Source organism: Calliopsis andreniformis, chromosome 10 (genome assembly GCF_051401765.1).
Source record: "Calliopsis andreniformis isolate RMS-2024a chromosome 10, iyCalAndr_principal, whole genome shotgun sequence".
Lineage (NCBI taxonomy): Eukaryota > Metazoa > Arthropoda > Insecta > Hymenoptera > Andrenidae > Calliopsis > Calliopsis andreniformis.
The window spans coordinates 13,059,027-13,086,451 of record NC_135071.1 but is presented as its reverse complement, the minus strand read 5'-3'; the positions used below and the strand labels follow the sequence as shown (position 1 = coordinate 13,086,451).

Here is a 27,425-nt window from a genome sequence, read left to right as displayed (position 1 = left end):
AATGTATATACTTATATTATTAATATTTACTTATTAGAACTTGCTAGTAATACAAAGAATAATATTAAAGAATTAAAGATTCTAATTACATTCAAAATTACATCTAGAACATAAATACAAAATAATTGTTATTTTTAATAATACTGCATTCATTCCATAACTTGAAATTCGATTTTTTGTGGGTTAAAACATCAATACAGAACAGGGTTTAAACGTGTATCTGTAATCTGTATGTATTGATCAACTTTGCACAAGCTTTCATTTTGTATTATACTGTATTACATGTCTACTCTTGATACAATATTTTGTATCAAATTGGCTCTCTACTTAAATCTCTAAACATTTAACACAATGTTTTAGACACGAAGAGCTGTTACGAAAAGTATAGCGTTATTGAGTTCACCAAGAGCACATAGACCATTAGAAAGGCCAGAATCTGGAATAGCAAATCAATTAGAGTGTCCACCAACACCTACACATCGTCCAAAACCATTGCGTCCACTACCAGTGTGGCAAACATCAAATGTACCAATGTCTTCAGAAGAACCGTTGCCTCCATGTAAGATAACTAGACGGCCATTTAGGGTTGCAATCCTAAATGGACTTTTGAAGCTTTAGATCTTCAGATAATTATCTTCCTAAAGAAGAGGAATTTATTGAATGTATTGTTATTACAGCATGGGAAGCAAGAATCGATAGCCATGGTCGAGTATTCTATATAGATCATATTAATAGAACTACGACTTGGCAAAGACCCAATTTAACAACACGAAACACTGGCTGCGATCTTCGAAGGCAACAATTGGATAGACGTTATCAGAGCGTTCGTCGAACTATTTCGCGGCCTGACAATATTGATCGCGAACCGACTAGCTCGCAGCGTGCGAACGAAAATAGTTTCGAGAATGCTGAAAGGTCGAACGAACGAAGTGAAAGAAGCGAACCTGAACCGTTTGATATCAGCACAAGTCCTCCAGTATTATTCCTAACGAGACCCGACTTCTTTACAGTATTACACACCAATGCGGAGGCTATGGAAATCTACAATCGTAATCCCAGCCTAAAGCACATGATTAGCAGAATTAGAAGAGATACAGTAGTTTTCCCGAAATATGAGCACAACAGAGATTTGGTTGCACTAATAAATTCCTTTGCCGATCCAACTAAAGAACTTCCAAGGGGATACGAATCGAAGTTTGATAGAACAGGCAAAGTAAATAGAAATTTCTCTTCTTTTTTTTTTTCTTTTTAGATAAAAAGAGTTTAAAGCATATCAATACGATTTCAGAGATTCTTCATCTGCCATGCAAGAAAAGCTACATCTTTCATCGACCCAAGATTGCCTACGGAAGCAGCACATTCACGAGCATTATTAGATGAAGCACCAGTCCCACCACCTAGACCACAACAGTCAGCTATTACAACTACGCCTGATATACCTGTAGCATATAACGATAAAGTTGTTGCCTTTCTACGTCAACCAAACATAATGGATATTTTAAAAGAGAGACACTCAGCACTTGGTCAAAATATTGCGCTTAGAGAGAAAGTAAATACCATACGAATCGAAGGCACTACTGCTTTACAACGACTAGGGCACGATGTACCGCTGGCTCTCTTGTTGAGGTATAAAGTAAAGTTAGTCGCCCGATGTAGCTAGGAATTGAACAGTTTCATTAATATTTAATTTGTTATTGTAGCTTATTTGAGCAAGAAATTATGTCATACGTACCTGGAAACGTGGGCAGATCTCCATTGGGTAGTCCACACGCCTCACCTGGCTTAACGAGAGCTTCTGCCAGAGCCCCAGCTCCGTATAGAAGAGACTTCGAGGCTAAACTTCGTACGTTTTATAGGAAGTTAGAAAGTAAAGGATATGGTCAAGGACCAGGGAAATTAAAGTGAGTACATATTAATATAATAAATATTGAAACAATGCTATCCATTAAATAATTAATACTCATGCGCTCCTAATATTTTATTGTTTAGATTACATATTAGAAGGGAGCATCTTTTGGAAGATGCTTTTACTCGTATTATGGCTGCTTCGAAGAAAGATTTACAGAAAGGCAAATTAGTGGTGATGTTCGATCACGAGGAAGGTTTAGATTATGGCGGACCATCTCGTGAGTTTTTCTTTCACCTGTCACGTGAACTTTTTAATCCTTACTACGGATTATTTGAATATTCCGCTAACGACACTTATACCGTACAAGTGTCGCCAATGTCAGCTTTCGTTGACAATTATCACGATTGGTTCAAATTCTCCGGAAGAGTTCTGGGTTTAGCTTTGGTCCACCAGTATCTCCTCGATGCCTTTTTCACCAGGCCATTCTACAAGGCTCTGTTAAAAATACCAGCAAGTTTAAGCGATTTGGAGAGTTTAGATCAAGAATTTCACCAAAGTCTAATGTGGATTAAGGAGAAAGATATAAGCATCGAACCATTGGAATTAACATTCTCGGTGACAGAGGAACTATTAGGGCGCGTGGCTGAACGTGAATTGAAACCAGGAGGCAGAAATATCCCTGTCACTGAAAAAAATAAGAAAGAATATCTTGAGAGAGTCGTTCGCTGGCGACTCGAGCGTGGTGTTGCGGAGCAAACAGAATCATTAGTTCGTGGATTTTATGAAGTTGTTGATCCGAGATTAGTGTCGGTTTTTGATGCGCGAGAATTAGAACTGGTAATAGCTGGAGCGGCTGAGATCGATCTTAACGATTGGAGAACGCACACAGAATATAGGAGTGGCTATCACGACGCTCATCCAGTGGTAGAATGGTTTTGGAGCAGTATAAGTCGATTTACGAATGAGCAGCGCTTGAGACTGCTGCAGTTCGTTACTGGAACGTCAAGCATTCCATACGAAGGATTTGCGGCTTTACGTGGATCCACAGGACCGCGTAAATTTTGTATTGAAAAATGGGGAAGACCAAATAGTTTGCCTAGGTAAGTGCTATTTGCATACCGATTGACTTTTAAAGGAATCGTGGAACTCATGTTATTCGTTTGTTTCTTATGGACTTGTCAAGTTATTTTCCTGTACACGTTTTAAAAAATGCTTATATCTTGGAATCTGTCAAGAATTCTCCCCTTTCGCTTTGAATAATTAAAATACTTCATCTTAGCTACCAAATGATGTCAAAATCAGAAAATCGGAAAAAAATGAACTTATCGAGTTCTTCCCCGGGAATTATCAATTGTTTTACCATTCGAATTATACTGTGCTCGTTAATATTATTTGTCAAGAGAAATGTATCTTTCAGAGCTCATACTTGCTTTAACCGCCTGGATCTTCCACCATATCCTACACCTGAAATTTTATATGAGAAGCTTTTACTAGCCGTAGAAGAAACGAATACATTTGGAATAGAATAAATCGTTGGCTCGAATCACAGCAGATAATCCAATTACGTAAGTATTGAGCTTCGCGTTATTGGAAGCAAATGAAGCACATTAAATGTATGCGAAGATATATTGGTATTCTATTATTGAAAAAAAATTCATAATTGGATTTTTAAGATTTAATACAATCAAAACTGTATCAAAATGTAAATATCTAAGAGAAAAAAGACAGTTGTGCATATTTTGAAAATTTTAAATAATTGTACACATGCCGCTGTAATCTATTTATATTGAATCTGAACAATAATTCGTGCACTATACGTGTCCTGTATAGGAGTAAGAGATTTAATACTATTACGCAAGATATTTCGATATGAATGTATACAAATTACTTTTCCGTTAAAATTTGTATGATTATAGAGCTTGTTAAAGAATCATAGACGCAAAGAAAGAGGAAATTTGAACTTGAAATTTATACAAAATACATGACTTATTTAAATGTAATATATATATTATATATATATGTTTTTTTTCTTCACATTTTATAAAAATACTCTAGCAAATTTCTAATAATGAACAACTCTAAAGACGCGCAATGCATTTCATAAAAATATTGTGCAGCTATAAATATGTAGTAAGTTATTCTGTGGTCTATTTAGTTTATAGGTACGATAATTATTTCTAGTCTGTGTTTTTAAATATTAAATTTTGCAGCTATTTTTCTAATATTTTCAGACATTCCATGTCAATTTATTTAATATCGCTTTAATACGTTTAAGATGTTGTACGAAAAAATAGGAAAAATGTTTATACAACAACATTTTTACTAAACATTTATGGGAATACCTTGCTATATGAGACATTGGTATGTTTTATAAACATTTTTCCGCTATATATGTTTTACATAATTCACCTTCAGGCCAAGTAAAAATTTAATTAAGTATTTGTAAACTGTCCAGAAAAAATTGTCAATGAATACACAACGAAAATATAAAATAGTCTGTGAAGGATACAAAGTCAATGAAAGTAATTATAGAAGTAATAATAATGAAATTGCTTTTTGGTCTTGCATTTAATTTCGATATAAATATTTTAACAAAATTACCTTTAATGTACGTTGCATTGTTTACAATTTCACTTATACGATTCTTTAAAACTTGAATTGCAACGAGGGAAGCGTGTTAATGAAATTATTATAACTAATTAATCGTTACTTGAAGAATTAATGGACACGTAGATGCTCCTATGCTTCAAGAATTACTCTACCTCTTAAACTTTAATCTCGCTTTTGCGATTTATCGCGTGAAAAATTGTCATCTCTTGAACATTTAGCCTTCATTCTTAAAAAAAGATATTAGCATGGAGTATAAAATATATGTTCAAGTTAATGTCAATGTATGTCAAATATTAATGATGTCATTTTGTTCATATTATCTTTAAATTATATCTAGTTCAACTATCGCTGACTTGTAACAAAGAATAACATTACATTAGATGGAAATATCTGGCATAGGATCAAAAGTATTAAACATGTATAAATTGGCAACTTCAGTGATTACTGAATATTAAATACAATACAATTTTAAATATAAATTTTCTATTTTGAAAGTTTCGTTCTTGCGATTGTTTGATCTTGTATAACTGTAATAATGATGATGTCGTTAAGTAACAATAATTAATATTGAAATCGTAGTAAATAGTAAACACTATTAAATGGAAATACTAATATTATGTGATTGTTGAAAATAAGTTGCACTTTATAATGTCATGTAAACTAGTCATGTAGCATAGCAAAGTGGTAGAATTTAATGTATACTGTACCACGATACAGGCATGTTAATCTTAGATAACACAATATTTACAATGAATCGTGACCGTGTGAGAACATCCTTTACTTTATTGTTAAAAAAAAATAAAATGTGCCTCTTTTGTTATGTTACATTAAATATCCCCGTTTTCTTCTTTCCAATATTTTCCCCGTCTAATAACGACCTAGCAATTTTTTTTCTAATTGTTATATAAAATGAATGAGTTACAGTTCTTAATTCAAGAACGTTATTTTGGCAAAAACAAGTTATCACCTAAAGTTATCACCTTCGCTGCCGATCTAAAATGGGTGATTATCCCAAACTGCCAATCACAGAGCTTCCATTAAGCGAACATAGATCCTTCACGCGATTGTGCATAATGGGGTTAAAATAATATCCAGTAATTCGACCAATAGTATTGAAAGTTAATTTTCTAAAAACTGAAAGAAAGAAGGAAAGAAAGTCTCAGAAAGGAAAAGTTTCTGGATCTTTTTTCATCCTAACGAAAAGTAGCATACGCTACCAAAATAGGATCGCTTATTTCAGTATTATTCTATGTATTTGTTTCACATTAAAGGTTTGAAAGAACACTAATCCAAAGGAAACAGGATACCAAATCGGTGTATTATGCAATAACAATGTATTTCATTACCATTACACAAAGGCGAGCATTGTATATGTATAAATGTGTGTAAAATATTCAGAGTATCCACGATCAACGTGGTATACAGAAATTATGTTAACACTCGTCAGACTTTCAACTCATATAAAAACATAGTATCTCAGTAAACAAAACTATTTACAATTGCTCTGTAGTTTTATACAAACGTTTCATCTACTGCATATCTTTAGAGAAGAAAGCGTAATATATTATATACATGATAGCTTATATTTTTCTAATTCACGAGTATCAATCACATCATAAAATATATTAAGTACACAACAAGGAATGTCTAAGAAGTGTTTGGATCATATTTGCTGTAGCATGTACAAAATTCTGTTTGTCCATACATACTTTACTGTGTGTCATACATATCGCATCTAACTCTTTAGAGATTATTAAGATTTATTAACTAACATGAACACGCGTTCACTTGTCAAATCAATTAACACCACAAAACAAAAATATTTATATTCATTCTAGATACAAAAAATTAAGCATCAATCAAGTGCTGTGGCACAAAAATTTTAAAAAAATTTAAAAAGTAAAGTTAATCACTCAGACTTGTGAAGAACTCGTATAACAGAGTTTTGAGTTTGAATTCAATGTCATCGTTTTATAATTGCACATTTATATTGTTCTACATACCTTGTACACAGTTTGTCATTTTCTAAATCACCGAATGTGTGTAGCAATCAAGAAACTTCCCCTTACTTATGAAACTCCATTTGATCCACTTGTTGCTTTTTCTGGTAAACACTTCATGATCGTCGGCTCTATCAGTTTCCATACTTCAGCGAGCTGCAAAGCATATTTGAAGTTACAATTACTTATAATCTCGTTAGAAATATCTAATAAATGTTCTTATTCCTATTTTTTATATTGGTAGGAAATTTTATCTCGAACGTTGTCCATGAATTTGCCAAGATATATGCACTTACCAATCCTCATTTACCGATAGCATAAAACAGTGCAATATGATTATGAAACTGTCTGAAATATAAAACTGATCAATTAAGGGGTCTTACCTCAGAGTGTCCGCGTATTTGGACATTAACAAGGCTCTGCAAGACTGTAGCAAGTATCTCTAAGTGTGCGTGAACGAGTTGTGTCTCCATATGTAAACAGTGCAATGAAAAACAATTTCGTAGCTCAACATTTGCGATTACGGATTCCTGAGCGACCATTTTATTTTCCAAATACTCAACAGTATCAGTCTGCAAAGGAAGAAAAATTTGATTAGAAGGTACCTCAAAATAAGATAATTGTACGTGTGACTCGTCTTCAATTGAAACGAATGATGTAAGACGAAACAAGCTTAAGATTGTATATTATCACATTTTCCCCCCTCATTAACATGAACGACCTTGAGTAAATTCAGAATAATTACGTAATGGTGATTGCCAGGTAACAATGAATCGAGTTAAATCATCAGATAAATATACCTTTCTTAGGACTGTATCGTCACCTATTACTCGGCTGAATAATCGTGATGATTTACTCACATCAGTGCCGCGAATGACTCCCTGCATTTGTCGTTTCTTTAACGATAGCATCGTAGACAATGCACGCTGGTGATCAGCGCTGACCCCGCGCTCATGTCTCTCGCATAAGATTCTATGTGCCACTAAAATATCTAACAGGAGATTCAATCTTTCGCATACCATCGTTTCTTCTCTGACTGCTTGTTGAAGGGCTCTTGTGGAGAGTAAATTGAATTCTCTGAAAATTATAAGCATACATTAATGTACCAGTTAAGAGTTAAGCTTTACATGCTCAGACCTCAAGCTTGCCTAGTACATCTATACTGTCCAACTATGGAGAAATGTAATAACTACAGAAAAATGTGAAATTGAGTCTTTTGCTATTTTTGGATAATTTTGAACATTTTGTATCTTGTTTTACTGTAAAATGACAGAAAAATATTTTTGGTAGATTTGGTAGATCTCCACAAACTTTTGCTTCTTCTGTAGCACCAGTCATGCATGAAACTACCTCGACTTCAAGGACTGATAATCACTTACTTCGAAATTATATGGAAACCCTTTTTCATTTCCTGCCAGATGGTAGAACCACCAGTGGCCCAGGCGGTGGTACCATGTGGCTCCGAGGCTAAATTGTTCAACTGCGTGCCCAGTTCCGCCATGTCCATCGCGTAGTTGTGCGATCTGATCGCCAGACAATCGGCGATGTGTTTCAACCGAGAGATTCCTAGGAGTATCACTCTGATCTGGTCGCGGCTGTTCGCGAATTCCGTTAACGTTTCCGGTGGCACCAATTCCTTCGCCTTCGAGGACAGTTCCGACGTGGCGAACTCGTCTGGCACTCGCCTGAACACCTCGCGGATCTTGTGCTGCGTCTCCTCGCCGGTGTACGTGAAGAAGAACTGCACGATGTGGTCCTTGCTGACTACGGGGTGACGAGCGATCACAGTGAGAAATCGCAGAAGAGATCGTCTCCTTTCCTCCAGGAACTGAGAGTCCGCTGAGAATGAGAAATTATTTATTTAAGTTAGGCCTTATTTATTTATTAAGTTAAGCAATAATAAGCCCACTGATATATGTAGAGGTAATAATGATTTATACAGGGTGAGTCACGTACTGTATCACCTGAACTTGTAAACTATTTGTCGCATGAGAAAATGTTTCAATCAAAAGTTGCTTGCTATCAAAAGAATGCTCCTCTTTATTATGCTGCTCAAATACTTTTTTATACAACAAATGGTTTACGAAAAAATTCAGGCGATACAGTTGCGTAATTTACCCTGTGTGTTAGAGAATATTAAACAAAAATGAGATTCTAAAATAATACAAAAAGGACAATAAAAAGGCGCTGAACTAAACGTGACAGAAAGGAGATTTATTTTGTCGAGTATAATATTTGCATGGCTATTCTTGTGATGGGATCATGAAGTCTGACACTGGTCCTCGAGAAACCAACATGGAAAACAGGTTTGATAAAACATGATTCTATTTCTTCGCATGGTTCATGTTTTATTAATTCTTTCATGAGTAAATGAAATTTTTTGAGCATATTTTATTCTTATTTTTTTTTATTGACTAGGCTTCCTAGAAAAAAAATAAGTAGGACATACTATAATCCTGACTAGTCAGGAAAGGGTTAAATATTTGAGAAAAGAGCCGAGTACTCTCTTGAAATAAGGAAAAATACGTAACATTGTAAATTGTTTATTTGGAAATGATTAAAAACAGCAAGAGTTCTTTCCTTTCTGTTTGGTATCTCATGATTTATTGCGAGTGTCTTTCAGTCAGTTGGTCGTGGGATCATCAAGCATTTTAATTTGTACATGTTTCTTATTAAAAGGTACTTTGATGTTTGCAGACTTGTACAGGCGTTTCATTGGAAGAGACTTATGATGGAAATGAGATGCATTGACATTAATGATGAGGAATTCTTCTGTTATGTCACGGTTCATTGAAGATTCTTTTGTTGAATTAGGTAGCAGTAAACACAAGTGCAAGTATTCATACATAAGAAACTCGGAGTAGTTAGGTTTTTATAATCATTATTTATAAAATACTAAGGAACAGCTTTAAAGCTACATATTATTAATAGTTTTCAATAATTAACTTTTAATATTTTGCGTGTCAGAGTTTTTGGAACACAAATAAACAATTTTAGTGATTTATTTCGATCACTTTAATTGGATAATAATGTTGAAACTCAAATGCAAATTATTCATTTATCATTTTGAATAGGAAAATTAATATATATTAATTATTTAATTAAAGACTAATGAACACCATTTAGATACTTTACCTCCTACTATTTTCTTCGGTGGTAACTTAGGTATCAACCTGTATGGGAATCTTGCCAGGAGAAGTTCATGCAACGACACGAAATCGTTGTAGCGTCTATAAACGACAGAATTGAATCTCTGGAAGCAAAAACTGTTTTGAATAGATGGCTCCATAAATGTCCTTTACTTATACAAATAAATTAGCTTCTTAATTATAACATAAATTTAAAAGCATTAAATATTTCACCCACAGCTTCTTATTTTTAAAATCCTTTTTCTATCTTTCCTAATGAAAGACTGATAATCTTTAATTAATAAAATAGGAGAAACTAAACTTTGACAAACATAGAAAAATTAAGAAATGAAGTAATTTTAATAATAAGCAGACTTTTAATTTAAAAAATCTGATTAAATTTTCCGATCAATCCTATATATTTAATCTACTTAACTGTAATATTATCAGTACAATACTTTATCATTATAAATTCCTTACTATCCCCTTTCTTCCTTTAAATTATTTTTCATTTCCCTCTATTCTGACCTTCGATTGAATAGAACTAATCGTGAGTCATTAATACATAAATTGCTTATAGCAGAGAAAGACTACTAGCCCATAAAGCGAATAAACGAAGGCTACCTTGCTCGTCACTTGATACTCCACGTGCTTCAGAAAGATCCCTTTCTTCTCTGGCACCAAATTAACTTCTATCGTATCCAAGTTGCAAATGTCCGAATAAGTGAGATTCAATTTCGCTGGATTGCTGCCTTTGTGCAACCTTTGGGCCAACAAGGTCACCTCCGTAAGATCGCCCAATACAGGAATAGGTAGTTCTATCGAAAACCAGACAAGAAACACATAAAAAAGATTGCAAACACGAGGGATAAAATATTCTGTTTAAAATTTCAAGAATATTCAGTAGAATTTTAACGGTAAAATGACTGTTTTCATAAATTTCATAATGGGACACTCTTCGTCCCACTCACTGATAAGTGGAGTGAGACGCTTAATAGATAACGGAACATAGGCCATTGAGAACATCATCGTGGTTAATGTTGTTATCAAGCGTGATGTTGGATAACACTTAAAAGCATGCCACAAGTGCATACTTATGTTTCGTGGGAAGAAACCTGATCCTTAATGGTGTCACTGACCAACGCAATCAGTGGTTGTTTTTCTTATCGGTGAAAAGACGCGCACTTATCACGATCGAAGATAGTTCACCAGAGGTGTGCTGTTCTTCCGGTTCTCTCCTGCTCTGACTCTTGAGAGTACAGTTTCGAGTTTAATTAGGCTGAACATCCGTTTGTGGAACCTTGATCTCACACATTATCCGCATATAATGAATAACTGTAACTATTCTGCAAAGGATTTGTTGGGGATTATGTAATTCGTTCAATAAGGAATTAATAAACGTGTACGTTAACTTTTGTTTAAATTGAATTGCACATCTGTATTAATTCCAATCTTTAATTTAGTAGATAGTTACATTATCATGTAATTTATAATAGAATTTTTTAAGATTATGTCGTCTTTTAACTTTAATCATTTTTGTTTACAAAAGATTATATATTATTAGATATTGAGAAGTAATTGTTTCTGGTCTATTAATTCAACAGAACTGATCTATTAATTAGATGTAAACTCACAATTGAACAAATGGATACACGGCGTTAGTTTGAATTACAAATGCAATGAATACAGCGACGCTATCATTAGATGTGATTAAAACTGTACTATTATCATATAATTCATATACTTCGCTCTACCCTATTTATGCTGCTCCTCATTATCAGTTTCTGTCTACGATAACATTTAATTAGACAAAATTAACGTGACCTCTATCTTAATGTATACTGATCATGTACAGTGAAAATAATTTTCAAGAAAATAAATGATACTACTAATTTATACGATTTTTGCAATTTATGCAATTTTATTTCAACATGAAGTGTGAAAAGTTGGTGTTCATCCTATTGTTTAAATTCAAATTCACCATCAAGTTTTGAGGTTTATTTAATGTGTCAGCCTCCTACTTGTTATGTATTAAAATTGAGTTCAAATTTTACTTAAAATTTTCAGTTTAAATTGATTTTTTAATTTAAATATTCAATTTATTTCACAATTTTCACAACTTCTCGGCTTTCAGCAGAAAATGTAACAACGAGGAAATCGATTTCATGAAACAGTCGCTCGGTTCAGTCGCAGCAATATTTATAGAATAACTGATTCGTCAAAGATTATTGAAAACAAGCCAACCTTGAGATTCGGTGTTCTCCCAGAGTTTGTCACTGGGTTGCTTTCCTTGTTGAGCAAACGCGACCAAAGCGAGGCCTTTGTACAGTCCACTCCTGGTCAGATAACCCGTCTTGCTGTCCACAAGCTCCCATATCTAAGGAAAAGAAAACCAGTGTCAATTTAGAGCTTTATCACTGCTTTCCTTCACCTTTCTTTTCTCTTGCGAATTTTTTTTTATGAAGAAAGACTTCTGTCTTTTCACACGTTTCTACGTTTCCTGCACACGGTATCGTTCTATCGCTTATGATTGTTCCGACTCGAGCTCATTTATCGGGGGAGGCAAGCGTTCATTAACTCCCCTCGTGAGGCATCGCAAAATATGCAAAATAGATCCTCTATTGTTTGTGAAATTGTTTAAACATTTTACTATCTGAATACCTTATTACTAAGAAGTTTCTCGAAATATCGAAACCATGGAACTCCCCAAAACCCAAATTTAAGATATGAGTTTTGAGAATTCGTAACTGTATTTTTTTCGTGATTCGAAATTCACGAAATTTAAGGAAAGTATTAATATTTAGAGAAATTATCAAGAAAGTATTTTATCATGATTATCAGCATTAACAGTGTTTTCTAAAAGTCGATAAAAAGTACTCTAAGAAACTTCAGTCTTTAAAAAATTTCTCTTATGAAATAAAATCACCATTTCAAGTTTTGAGAGTTTTAAGAATTTCAAAATTATGTTCTATCCCACACTTACTTATGATTACTACAGTTTGTTACATACAAGTTGACTGTTTTTTAATAGTCGATTGAAAATTCAAAATCGAAAAAGCAGAATTAATTTAAATTAGAGCATGTTGCACACAATACACCCTAGAATTTTAGTTATTTTAATTTTAAAGTGGGATCAATCTAGGAACTAATCTTCCATTTTCTGTTTAAATAATATAAATTTAACTATAAATATACAGCATCTAAAGTAGTGTATATTTTTTATACTTGTCGTATTTTAAACATTAAACATAGCGTTTAAATATTATCGTATAAGATCGTAGTCTTTTCTCATTGGACTTTCAGATTATACCAAAATGTCGATCGAGAATTTCATGACACTTTATCTTCACATTTCACGACTACCAGTGACGTGATTCGGGGCACGCCTAGCAGAAAATAACACGGTTGCGCTAAAGGCGCGCGGGAAAATAGTGGAACAGGTTTCCACAAAGAAAACCATGAGAAGATGGAGAAATGCACGGAAGAATATTCCTGGCTTTAGATACTCTGAATAGACATAGTTTTCTTTATACGTCGACGCCGATAAACGATTCCTCTATAAAACTGCCATAATATAATATAATATAATTTATATGAAGAAACTAATGACCTCATTATTGCAATCAAATTTCATCGCACACTGTAATATTTCTGTTATTGACTCATTTCTTCACTTTTTATTATTGCAAAAACTGCTGTTTTTCCAATTAATCTTTAATTTCATCTCATTATTCTTTATAAAGACATCAAAATCAAAGCACAGGGTTCTTTAATGATTCTGAAAAGTAAGGAAACAGTGATTTCTTAAAGAAGAAATTTACTTCCACTGAAGAAAGTGAATGGTCACAACAATTCAATAAATAGAAATATCAAAAAACTTGTAAGCTGGATTCTAGATAATTATATAAAGAAGTAATGTATTCAAATTTGAAGTTAATTGGATGAGTGCTGTCGAAGATCTGTTGACTACCAGGTCCAATGATGGTTTCCATAAAATTGTATTTGAAGTTTTATATTTGTGTTTTTCTAAGTATGACATGCAACTTTTTTCAACTATTTCGATTGTTTAAAATCCCTTTACTAAAATATTCCACACGTATAAGGCTTAATAAATTAACCAAAAAAAAGTTCGATTTTTTGAAAACGACAGGATAATGCACCCTCTTCGTCCTGAGGGAAACAATACGTCGTAATCTATGGGATGCGCTCGGCTAACGATGCAACCTCGGTTAACACTGACGAATGATAGCAAAGGATTAGGCCATAAATGAAAGTAACTGCATTCCAACAATTTTTATACCTTGCTCAGCCGTACCACTTCTCCTTCTATCGTTCCCACTACCTTTCTGTCTTTCACCGATCTGCTAAACCCTGCAGAGGCTACGCTTTACCTACCACGTCGCCATTTGGATTCTAAACTGACGAGCCTGTTCTTAAGGGTGGATATTCTGTTTCTGTTATCAGAAAATCGATTAGTTTGAGATTTTTTTGTTCGTGAAGCTATGTGACAAATTACTTTCAATCTTTCTGTAGGTTTGTATTATATGTATGTTTAAGTAGTTGTAATATTTTGTTAGAGAAAATCCTATTTATACATTTATGTTTATGTATTTCCTTATGTCCCTCTTGTCATTTAGTCTTTATTGAGGTTTATAATATGAGTTATATTCTGAAAATCTTACTATTAATAGTAAGTGGACGACTATTAATGAATACAAAATTTTGTAGTTACCACTTGATAATTAATAACTTGATAATCATGGTAATTATCTAATTACCTAATTTAGATCTGACTGAGATATCGTGTGGAATAGATTCTATAGTGCGAGATAAGTCTCCTAATATGGAAAATAAAAATAGCTGGGGACCTATTCACTGTCTGAAAAGAATTCATATCTAATTTTATATTTAATACTTCCTTATACTTTATCAATGGCGGAAGTGAAGAAAAATAACAAAATAATTCCAAGAACTCCAGGACATGTCAACGAGTTTACAATGTTTACATTGATAAAATATTCTGTTTCTTATTAATATGTTGCATCACAAAATGCACTGAAATATATAACATTAGCATATCTGACAAAAACACTAGAATTTCGAGGAGTAATACAAAAGTATTCATAACATTACGTAAGAGATCCTCACAAGAAACTATTTTTATATTTAATCTCCTTACATAATGAACAAGCTCTTAAAAATCAACGATCTTAAAAATTATAGTGGTTTAAAACTCCACACCAAAACATAAATGCATTCTACATGTACGTATACACCTTCACAGTATACTGTCTATTACAATCTATCAGTCAGCCATGACCGTACACGTCACGGACGTATGCCTATAGAGATTACTTACAATTAGTATAATGTCCGTCAAATTGAACATTTACAAGTAACAAAAATAGACGAATATTTTTCTGATATGAAAAACTACTCAATCTCAAAATTGAGATCTTTACTTTGAATCTCAACAAAATGGAGATCCAAATTGACTATATTGTTCCACGTGCAACACCTGTTTTTCCCTATAAACTTTTTTGATCCACAAGTCATGTAATTTAGCGGGTGAAATCTTGACAACTTTTGACAATTTTATATATAATTCGTAATATATTCTACGTCTAGAATGCACTCTAGAAATTGTTCGAAAAAATCGACTATTCCAGCCTTTCTCTTTGATCTCATAAGGAAATAAAAGAAACCAAATGGAGAAGAACAATTGCAAAGATGAAAAACAAAGAGAGAGTGTGAAGCCCGAGAAAAGGAAAAGGGGGGAAAAGTGAATGAAAGAATCATCAGAACAAAGGTGCATTAAAAGTGCAGCTTGCCGTGAACGTTCTCACTGTTCGAAAGTAGCTGGGGCCCTTGTTCCCCACTGATCCCACGAGTGTCTTTAAACCTTAATCGTTGATCAAGTTCACCGAGAACTGCCTGCAATGAAAATAAGTTCACTCCACTCGTGGTATGCACACGCGTGAGTACATCGATCAGGGACAATCGTCGCGAAAGCTGTTTGGCTCGTCACCAATGCATCCTTCAGCTTCAATGATCCCTTTTCGCGACTTCGAATCGCTTTTTGAAGCGATGGCTCGTGTAGAGCAGTGGTTTGGTTCAAATACGATTATTTTTTTGTGAGAGCTGGGATCATTAGACTATGGGCAAATACTTCAGTGTAAGATATTAGGATATTAATTCTTGATTATGAGGGGGTCACACGTCACAGGATCTTAAGATGAAAAAAGACTCCAGTTTCATAGATATTTTATTTAAAAGAAACGAAATTAGTGAGATGTATTATAAATTGCTATAATATTTCAAGGTGGGATGAAGAATATTTCATATGAAATTCAAGAAAATGTAGGATATTTTTATTCTTAAAAAAGATGAGATACTTATTCTTTAAAAAAGGTGTGATACTTTTATGCCTAAGAAAAGTGGGATAATTTTATTAAAAAATGTGGAACACTTTTGTCTCCAAAAAGGGTGAGACACTTTTCTCCTTAGAAAAGCTGAGATACTTTTATTCTTAAAAATGGTGAAATACTCTTATGGGACACACTTTTATCCCTAAAAAGGATGGGACACTTTTATCCCTAAAAAAGATGGGACACTTTAATCCTTAAAAAAGGTGGGACACTTTTATCTCTAAAAAAGATGGGACACTTATCCCGAAGAAAATCGGACATTTTTATTTAAAAAAAATGAAACTCTCTTATCCTTAGAAAAGGCGAGACATTCTTATCCTTAAAAAAGGGGAGACACTTTAATCCTTAGAAAAAGTTGGACACTTTTTATTCCACTATGCCTCAAAAAATTAATCAGTATAATAGAGTCACAGTATTTACATTAACTCAATTTCTAACACCTATAATCATAAAACAAAACAACACGAGTCACATATATTTATATTTTCGAGACATCAGTGTCCAAACTTGAGGATCCCAGTGGAAAATTGGCACATGTCAGCTGCGCATGAATTCCCAACAATTCAAATCTTTCAACACCAATATCTTCAAAATAAAAATACGTAACCTATCGTCTTGCCTCATGATCACAACAGATTCAAGCAAGGTTGTTTATTTTTCACGAGCAATAAAAAATAAATTAGACAATCGTAGATGCAGAATCGAAGCAGGAAGAGGAAAAGCAGAGTACATCTGCACCGATGCATTTAAAGCGCGAAACAACTGGAACGACATTTAAACAAAATTGTTGCACAGAGGGTCACAAGGAAGAAGAGGGGAAAGAGAGATCGACACACATCCACGAAGGCTCTGTTCCGTGTGTTTAGTGGACTCGTGGCGGTCGTTGCATGGTACGCACGCGGAGGATCCTATGCGCTGGTGAACTTCACGTTCGCTTCGACACTTGCAAATAGTATTTTCCTTTGACCGAGTATGCACTTGGAAGCTAGCTGTTCCGCAACGCTGTGTCGCAACATTTCATGAGAATAAGAGAGTTTATAAGTGCATTCACTTTTTAAGGCTCTTGCTTCTGCTTTTTATATTGCGTTATACTTCATTTGAATGTCATCGGTGCTGCAATGAAAAATTAAGTAACTGAATAAATGCATTTTTATGAAATTATTTGGAGTTGCCCTAAAGAGCTTTTTATATCAGGACACTCAAGGAAGCGAGGTTTTATTGGTTTCTACCTTCTATTGGTTTTTAGGTTTAAGGACACAGACAGCACTTTTTAAGATTCTCTAGTGTGAGCTGTGCCCACTAAGAATTCTATTTTTAAGGACCACATGATACATACATGTATAGTGTTTTCTCGCTATAAACTTGTTGCTATGTTCACTATATCTTAGAGTTACTTAAAGAGAGATCAATGAGTCCCATGATAACTAACTAGTAGGGATATTATGAGTGTGAGATAGGGTCACAGCACTTACAGCTAAACTGAGATGAGACTTCTAATAAATTCAACTACACAGCTGAATAAATCTGCAGAATTTTAAGTACATGCAAAATACATAAACGTGGAATTATGGCGAAAGGCCTAGGGAAATGAGTCAGATTCATATCTTTGCTAAGACGAGACAAGGTTTCGATGATACTGTATTAAGATGACGCATAGTTCACAAGACACAAGGCCAGCTTTGAATGCAATTAGAATTATTCCCTTGCAAATGACTTGGATTAATATCTACATAGTTAGCAAATAATGCATAAATGCAAATACACGAATAAAATATTGCGATGGTAATAGAAAATCTATTTAGTTTTTCTTGTTTAGAAGAAAACTTGTTGCACAAAATTGCCACCTGTAAACACTGTATTATTTATTAATTTTTGTTAAGAGATATGTACAAACTTTTATTAGCTAATATTTAATATTTATTTAGTATCAAGAGAAAGTATATACCTAGCTGCAGAAGATGACAAGTAAATATGTACTCTGGTTGAATCAGAAACTTACAAAATAAACAATTCTATTACTTATAGTTTTTTTAAATCAAAATGGCAACTTTAGATTCGTCAATCTAATACATAAATATAATACCTAATACTAAACTACTAAACTAACTAAAAATAAAAAGTATTTAATATTCACAATTGCACCAGTAATTATCAGTCTTCTAAGTAAAAAATTTATATAAGTCGAATTTATCTCTTATTTTGAAATTGTAATCAATGTAACACCAAATAAGTGATAATTTCGACTTTCTAAAATTTTTGACTTACTTACTTAGATCAATCCCATAATCATTGATACGATTAGAGGATCAATGAATTCATCAGAAAGGATTTTCGAGAAGAAAGTCTGACCTCTTGATGGTAGTGCAAGCTCTCACTCTACCGTGTCAATAAAACAATTGTTGACAGATTCCAGACTTAAATTACCACCATGAGTTAATTCGACCTCGTCAGATCTTAACATACTGATTTGTCTTCACTGTCATAACAAAGGAATTGCTGGTATTAGGTGCGTAGATGAAAGGAACTTAATTATCGAATCTTGTACAAACAAGAAAATTAACATAAAAACTATCGGGGTCAATTCATATATCGATATTTTCATCCCAATAACACATATTATTTATAACGAAATTCGGGTTTCGAGAGTTCTTAAGGTGTTCCTCAGCCAACTATGTTGGTCAAATGGGAGTTCCTTACTAAACAATGAATATAAAACTGCTATGATCCTACGTAAATTATAGTAATAATCTTTAACACAATTATGTTTAGCTACAATTAACTAGCTTCTTAATCTTAGTCTTAGATAATTAAAAAAGAAATTCATTATACATTGTATCTCATAAACGAAGGCAAATAGGATGCACGTGTATTTATATGACTCTTTCTCATTGTTTTTAAGCATACAATCAACTCCCGAAGTGGGTCCCACGTGTTATGAAACACTCTGCATATCTAAGGTAGTTGACTCTATACTGAACGAGTACCCAGTAGTCGATCACTTCAATAAATAACGATTTTAAAGCACTCATTCATTTGATTGTATGATATAATGAGATATCTCAACTTGTTGTGTGATCAAATTGAAAAAGTTCAAGTAACGCTATCTTATAATTTATCAAAGTGATCGACTACTGGGTACTGATCAATTACCTGGTCAAGTACCTTATAAGAACTTCGTATAATTGTACCAGAGTCAGATTAAACATTAATCAGAGCACATACTCGAATAAATCTCCATTTGATTTTGTTCTAAACGTGTTATTAATCCAACAATGTAAACACATCGTTGAGCTTCCTCGGCGAGCATGCTCGCCATCGTGTGGCGGCCTTTACACGATACGCATCGTTCGAGATCGCCCTACTTATAGCGATCTGCGATAACTGACGATAAAGCAGCGACCCACGTAACGTTATTTTGATTGTGTCGTTAGTCAATGAACGAGACGCGACGTTCAATTCCTGTTGCGTCGTGTATCGTGTCGTGTCGTTCTATTGCTTCTAATTTCTTTGAGCGTGCGCGGTCGTTCGACAGATTCTTTTGAAAAGCACATCCTGATAACGCTCCAGAGTGATAAATTAACACGCAGTAGGAGGATTGTTGGAATACTTAATTGCATCGTGCGTGGACAAAATGCTTCTAAGATGAACTGTTTTGAATCGAATTATAATACCTACTTTGTGGAGGTGATAATTTCATTGCATTTTAGAAAACAGTGTTATTCAAATTTAAAGATACATAGTATTTTGTGAAATTAGTTTTCATAGATACAAACGTTTGTAAAATTCACTGTCATACAGGGTGTCCAAGCTGAAGCAGGTCACCTAGATACCTTCTCTGTTCTTAATAACGTGAAATTTAGGGAAAAAAAACTAAACAAAAATTATTCTACACTAAAGATTTTTCATGATATTTCTCTATGGAAATCATTCAAATTACGATGGGGACGATTTTCGTGATACATACTAGAAACAGAGGAGATATTTAGTGGCCTGCTTCAGCGTGGACACCTTCCATTTAAAAAATTTGTATTTATATTCTTAAAAAAAAATGTTGAAAATTAGATCTGTAACAGCTTTTTATTGGAAATATATTTCTTGATGTTCACTGAGGTAAAGCCACCTAAATATCTCTTGTGACGGTGATGAGACAATAAATAATTAATATATATGCAATTTGAATGGCTCGAAGGACCAATATACTACAAAGAATGTGTTTCTTTTGTCTTTATAATTGGAAGATATATTTAGATGGCTTTATTTAGATGTAAAAAGAAAAATAATAAGCCTTTGCCTTCAAAGTTCTAATGATAAAGGGAGAAGATATCCTCAAACTATAAATAAGAAAAACTATTCTGTTTTTTGGTCTATTCATCTCGCCATAACTCTGCCCTAGTTTGATCTTCATGCAAAAATGAAAGTATAAGTGAATGGAATAATCCTTCCTGAACGAAATCGTGAGTCACTGTATTTTGTGTAGTTATGGTAACTCAAACGTAAGGAGTGAAACCTGCAGGATTTCACCTTTCTGATACCATCTCACAGAACTATAATAAAAATACAACTGCTACTTTATTTGTTTTCATTTCTGAAGTCTAGGAAATAATCCAAATTTAACCTTAAGACATAAAAAAGACTCGTCATTTTTATATCTTAATGTATCCTAATTATTACAAATAAAAAACAATCAGATATCTATCTACATCTACCCACAAAAATACAAAAATAACATGAATTAGAAAAATGACCCTTTCAATAATACTTAAATAAAATCATCATACAAATTTTCTAAATACTTTATAGAGGCTAATATACAAGGTGTTCAAGCTGAAACAAACCTAACCTCACCTAAAGATTTGCTTTATCTTTAATAACACGAAAATCGTTCATGGTATAATTTCAATGGTTTCGAAAGAATATCATGGAAGAACAGTCTTTCGTGTAGGATCATTTTGTTCAGTTTTTTACATTTTTGTGTTCATCTTTTTTATTTATTAACAGAGGAGATATTTAGATAGTCTGCTTCGGCATGGACACCCTATACATCTGCAATTTAATTATTTTTCCATATAGCCCCTTAATTAAAAATCACGAACCTCTCTGTAACTAAAATTTCCATTTTACTGTCACCACACTTAACTAAAATTGAAATATGTTAATTTTATTTCGCAATATTTATGTATAAGGGGTTAATGCAGTGTTGGCTGAATCTTGTAAATTTTTAAACCTTCCAGATCGAGGAGAATACCGGTTCCCGGTTACTCAATGCTAACCGATGAAAGATAGGCCCACAGGCTACGTCGAATGTAGCAGAATTTTATACTCGAGGTCATTCAATTTCTACAATGTGCAACGTGAGACATATTGTCTTATCGTCACGAAAATGAGTGGAATTTTTTCTCTCAATCAATGTACCGACTGTTTCTAACTCGACAGAAGCTCGAGTTAAACTTCAATCTATGTAAAACAACACTATCATCTCTTTATGATAATTAGACTGCAGATTTTTGTGCATTTATGGGAATTTTAAATCTGAAAAAATTGCAGAATTTATATAATATTCAAAAATATAAGCAGAATCAGTGTATAATATAAACAGAATATGTCCAATTCGCAGAGGAGATTGAAAACTAGAGACAAAAAAGTTAGATAAAGCGAATCTACTGGGAACACAATGACAAATGGAATTACTTCCATGGCCACAGTGATAATATCAATTGCAACAATTCTAGTCAGGATACCTAGCATGCGCATTGTCGATTCTAATTCAAAACCATCGAATTTGGAATGACAAATAGCATTTTGGGGTAATCAAATACTTGGAAAAAATGGTAAAAATTATTTTGGAAAAGAAGATAGATATTTGTTGGGGAAAATAAACGTTTCTGGTAGAGGAAAAATGCAAACATTGTTAAAAGATAAATATATAATGAAGTGAGGAAGCGACTTTATCAAATATTTGGCACACTATAATTAGTCCTGCCACGTAACTTTCTACCAATACCAAGGGGCGTCCATCCAACTATCTGCAGCGGGCGTGTTAACGATAAAATAATGACGATATGTACTGTCAGAAGACATGGGACAATTCATTGCGAGGAAAAACTGCGTTCAACGGGAGCAGAATAATTAGTTGCGATAATATAGATTTTTTTTAAAGAAATATGCTGGAGGCTATTCATTGAATCTAATCATCATGCCATTTTTTCCGTGTTTTCTTCAGTATTTCCTCCTACTATGTGTGAAAAAAAATGAAAGGATATATTGATAAAATTTTACTGCCTTCTATAAATATAAGTAGATACATTATAATTCTAACTTTCCTTTTAATTATAATTATGTACAGTTTCGTATCTAATAGAAGTAAACAAATATTTTTAGTGATACGTTACTTTAATTAAAGTAAATTTTATTCATTTTCAAATGAAACTTGTAAGCAGTGGTAGGTATAGATAGGGATGCTGATTCCTGTCGAAAAAAATCGATTTTCCAAATCGATACGGATCGAGAGTTAGAAAATCGATTTTCGATTTCAGTAAAAAAAATAATAGGTAAATCAAACTTATGATAAAAGTGACAACATATACAAGCACGTTTTCAAGGAAAAGTGAAAAACCACTGGGGAATATTAAACAAAATTAATTACCAGAGAAAATATCGTTTAAAAAATTAAACTTTAGGAAACAAATTAACCTCAAATAAATTGACAAAACTAATTCCATTTATACGTCAAATCGTTCAACAAGTTTTTTCAAGTAAAAAGAGAAAATTGTATTTTTTGAAAAAAATTGGTCTGACTCTGTGGTGAAAAAATTGATTTATGGTGGATTAGGCTAACGAAATATCGATACGAAAAATCGATACGAAAAATCGATCCACTGCTATGTAAAAATCGTTTTTTTTTTTTTAAATCGATTTAAAATCAGCATCCCTAGATATAGCTGATACACCTGTTTCGAATTGTTTCGATCACACGGTACGAACATCGTCTCGATATTCTTTTTCGTAGGATGTAGTAATTGTAGATAAGAATGCTTCCTACTGTCGTTTAAATCGTGAGTCGCATCACGAGCGTAAAAAAATCTGAAACGGTTTTCCGTGCCATGAACCGCTATCCAGGAAATTTATTCACGTGGCATCTGTTTCGGCACGTAGACCGTATACAGAGTGTCCCACATTGCTATCGCCATGAAGTCAACACGTTTTTCTAACACGGCAAGAAATCACGTTAGAAAACAATTCAGTTAATTTTCAGTGTCCATAATTGTATCAGATTTGGGCAAATATCGTTTAGCACAGAAAACAAAATGATAATTTGAAATAATCCATTTTAAAAACAGCTAATGAAAAGCTATTTCCTTTTTGTGTTCAAGTTCAGTAAATAAACCACTTTTTCTTTTAGTTAATTGTTGCAAATAAAATAAAGAATCACATGATGCAAAGTTATATATATGAGTTACGGCGTGGAAGTCTGTATTTATGAATATAATAGATATATTTCAGACATTTTTGTTAAGAAAGAAAAGAAACAAGTGAATATGACTCATCATTTTTTACAATTAATAGGATTAATCTTTTTGTATAAAATTTCAACAGTTATTTTGCTTGGCCTGGTGATTCTTAGGAAGTTTTAGGTTATAGTCATTTTTAACATATGTAATATATCACTCTTGTACAGTAATGTTCACCTGAATCTTCTCTAAAACAACTAACAAAGTTCATGTAAAAAGGTGATAAAAAGGCTAACAATATGAGTGTCACCTACGTATAGGTAAAAATAAGGGATAATAAAATTTGTATATATTGAAAAGTGACAATGACAAAAGCATTGTGCTTTGTATAAAATTTTTCTCTGAGAAGTTAAAGAAAAGTCTTGAAATTTCAGGACACCGTGTATATCGTTCGTATTCAATACGTTATCTAACCCCGTTAATGTAATTCGCGTCGACCCAGGTAATCGAGACGTCGATGACGTATTAATGAACATTAAATAAGTTTATTAGTATCTTTAATATACAATGTTCCAGAGACATTAAGCGAATCCTGCGTTTAAATTGTTCTTTCGAAAAAAGAAATTTAATCACGTAATACTGTTTTTTGCATTATACTAATTTCGATATTTTAACGAAATTCTGATATCCAGATAATCATTATTTTAAATTCTAAATATTCTCCCAACATATGGCAGTTTCAAAAACCTGCCACCTGTGTTTACATTATTTCATTTAACTTAATTGAATGATAAATATTATGTGATCCACAAACAAAATCTGACTGTTAAGTAGTAATGAGGAATTTTTCCAGAGAGTGTGCTTAAAGAAATAAAAAAATTGCATTGATGGCACATGTATAAGTATAGGTTATATATACTATTCCTCCTTAAATAAAAACAATCGTAGAAAAATAGAAGATCCAAATATGATAATTCAGTTCACAGTCTATTACATCGAAAAGCTCGGCTAATCGAGATTCAGAATTTTTATAGTTATAAGACAAAATAACTAACCTAAATCACATGTTTTTGTTTCCAACGCATTGGCGTTTCAAGTTTTCACCTTGAAATACGTAGATACTATTTGATATTTACTACTATATACATATTTAATATTTACTATTTGAAATTATATTTTACTCAGCTTCGAATATAACCTCAAATGTTTCGAAAACGTAACATTAATCGTAATGAAAACTGAAAATATAATATAAATTAAATTGTATGAATTACGTTTTCAAAACCTTCGAGTTAAAATTAAAGACTTAATTTAGATAAAAAATATCCATATATGGTGGTTATATTTTGAATCCTAATTGTCTTTAATTTTAACTCGAATGCTTCGAAAACGTAACATTAATCGTCTTTCCTTGTACATAGCCCACAGATTTTCCCATGCACCGAGCGCCGCTGGTAACCACCAGCCGACACACGGAAGAGGTTATAATAATATAATACCCGTACTGCCTCTAACCTGAGCGCAACGTGCGAAGAAACAACTGCGCGCGGAGTTACAAACATTCTTCCTCCTCTCTGTCGTACGCACGCGGTGGCCATCGACAGTGAGGAGGAAACGAGAATGAAACAGGACGAGAGAGGACATACCTGGCTGAGAATCGAGCTGCTCAGCTGGGACTTGACAAGGAGGGATTTAAACACCTCCCGTTCCACATTTCCACTGGTGGGGGAGCAGATCTTCTCGTAGACTTCTCTGTAGAACGCCGGTATGCGGCCTGGTTCCGCGCGCCGCACGAAAAGCAAAACAAAAAGGATATCATCACTTCGCGGAACATCGCGAGGTTTCACTTTTCACGGAGCCATTAGGAAACGAATAAATTTACCTGGCCGATCGAGGATCGTCAGATATTTGCGTACTTCGAGAGAGCATGCTTATGACGCGCTTGGAATAATTAGTTTTAAAGGTGCGGCTCCACTCAGGCAACAACGAGCAACATTTTGGGTGCTTTCCAGCTGGGGACGCATACGACACAGTGTAACACTGTGCTTAACACGAAATGTTCCAACAGGGACAGTGTTACACTGCTCGACGCAATAAAAATCTAAATTATGGCGTGTAATACACGTTTGCTACCAATGATACAAAATTTGAGCCTGGTAACCATGATTTCACTGGGTGCTTTCTAGCTAGAACACAGACGACACAGTGCAACACTGTGTTCAACATGGAATGTTCTAACAGGGACACAGTGTTACACTGCTCGACGCAATAAAAATCTAAATTATGGCGTGTAATGCACGTTTGCTACCAATAATACAAAATTTTGGTCTGGTAACCACGATTCCTCTGTTCATACTGTAACAGTATGGTCGGTGGAAAGGTTCTAAGAATGTATGCAAAACACGGCCGCGGTAACCTTCGAACCTTCTGTATAAAGGTCGTGACGAATTTATTGTATTTTTCATTAAGAAAAATATGATTTAACATTTCATTCTCTGTGATTTTAGTAACATCTAAATTAGAAGCCTGATAATCCTTACGATACAGATATGTTTTCAATAAAATTCAGATTTTAGTTTATATAATTTCTTTTCTTGATTATATCATGAATAGCTGAAAATTTGGTCACTTTTTGAAACATTAAAATTATAACTTAATTGGATACGCTAAGTATTCGTGTATAGGTTCAGAAGAGTGTAATGGTATTGTACTAAGGAACTAAACTTATTCCAACTAGTGCTTTGCACAATATAATACAATGTAACACAATGTATCAGCTGAAAAGCACCCTTTGTTGCTATTCCGCGTTTCAAGAAAAAGTCGCCGCTTGTCATAATTTCTTCACGTTTCTGTTACTGGCGACAATGTCATCGCTTGTTGTATGTTTCATAACGGTTTCTATTCAAAATTACAAACAATTTCTTCATTGTGTACATTTTGTCGCTCGAACGTGCTTTACACGTATGCATATACGTGGACAATTTGTTTTAGGCAACAAATGTTGTCTACAAAACCCAAATATTCCTTGGATCGTGTATGTTCCAGTATAGACAGTTTCCATAAGTACAGTTGTTTGGAAACCTTTTGGCATATGCAGCAACAAGAATCGACAAAACGTTGCTCGTTGTTACCTAAATGGAACTACAAAATATGCTACAGGCTATTTATTGAATCTAAATCATTTTGCCATTTTTTCGTGTTTTCTCCAGTATTTCCTCAAGAAGCATGTCTCATGATGCGTTTAGATCAAACGAACGAATGTACGTTCTTCTCTTACCTTCAACAAAATTCAACTATCATGAATGAATAAAATCGAGAACTGAATGAAAGAAGAAAGAATCTTATAGGAAAGAAAGAATGCTCGTATTATTTCATTTTGCTGAAGTGGGGGGCGAACCAACATTCGTTCGTTGTGTAAAACGCACCACTATTTAGCCGCTTATCGAATCCAAGCAACGACGATAATCAAAAATTCTCAAATTTGATTCAGCAATTTAAGCATCTAATGGACTTTCGAAAATGTCTGAAAGTGAAAGCAAGTGCTCAGAGTGGACATTTGAAAGGTTCAGGATTCGAAGAAGAAATAAAATGCTCTGTGGAGCGTGGAGAAGTATACTGAATGAAAGTTGACGAATCTAAGTGGGCTGGAATAGGGTACGCGTTCCTTTTTAAAAACCGGACGACCTCGAGGGGACCTTGTCAAAGGCGCGTATACACGGGTTCATCATTTACCGAACGACAGATCGGTCGACGCCATGTTGGATCACTTGTAGATCATCCGGGATCCTGCGAGGATCGTTGCGCTAGCACTTCTCGATATTATGGTCACGTCCCTCGGCTGTCTTTGTAGTGATCGTTCACGCGCACTCGTGTTGCGTGTTTTGAACAGACGTCGATATGACCTGCCGACTGAGTAAGAGCAACGACACAGAGCCACTGATACCATACGCCATTGCCGTGTG

At 33.8% G+C, this 27,425-nt stretch overlaps 2 protein-coding genes across 7 annotated transcripts in view; one reads left to right on the top strand and one right to left on the bottom strand.

Moving 5' to 3' along the window:
* Hecw (Hecw ubiquitin protein ligase) overlaps window positions 1-3,883 on the top strand; it is a 6,976-nt gene extending 3,093 nt beyond the window's left edge. For 2 of the 3 annotated variants that reach the window (XM_076387692.1, XM_076387693.1), the window contains exons 4-9: window positions 361-559; window positions 678-1,213; window positions 1,289-1,626; window positions 1,701-1,901; window positions 1,990-2,949; window positions 3,267-3,883. In XM_076387692.1, the coding sequence (XP_076243807.1) occupies window positions 361-559; window positions 678-1,213; window positions 1,289-1,626; window positions 1,701-1,901; window positions 1,990-2,949; window positions 3,267-3,378 (2,346 nt within the window). In that variant the 3' untranslated portion in view covers window positions 3,379-3,883. Of the gene's footprint in view, window positions 1-360; window positions 560-677; window positions 1,214-1,288; window positions 1,627-1,700; window positions 1,902-1,989; window positions 2,950-3,266 lie in introns of those variants that run through there. The other variant, XM_076387694.1, reaches the window with a different exon arrangement.
* Window positions 2,027-27,425, bottom strand: LOC143185015 (sorting nexin-8). Of its 4 annotated transcripts, XR_013002858.1 has the most exons (11): window positions 27,196-27,425; window positions 25,110-25,237; window positions 11,832-11,964; window positions 10,212-10,405; window positions 9,595-9,712; window positions 7,839-8,298; window positions 7,320-7,536; window positions 6,843-7,031; window positions 6,463-6,615; window positions 2,445-2,534; window positions 2,028-2,344 (listed from the first exon to the last, which is right to left on the bottom strand). XR_013002858.1 is itself a non-coding variant. In XM_076387696.1 (9 exons), the coding sequence occupies exons 1-9, from the start codon at window positions 27,218-27,220 to the stop codon at window positions 6,529-6,531; spliced, it is 1,551 nt and encodes a 516-aa protein (XP_076243811.1). In that variant the 5' UTR covers window positions 27,221-27,425; the 3' UTR covers window positions 5,695-6,528. The 4 variants fall into 4 exon arrangements, 1 of the variants encoding a protein (XP_076243811.1); XR_013002857.1 differs by having other exon boundaries at window positions 2,027-2,534; XR_013002859.1 differs by lacking the exons at window positions 2,028-2,344; window positions 2,445-2,534 and adding an exon at window positions 4,895-5,593.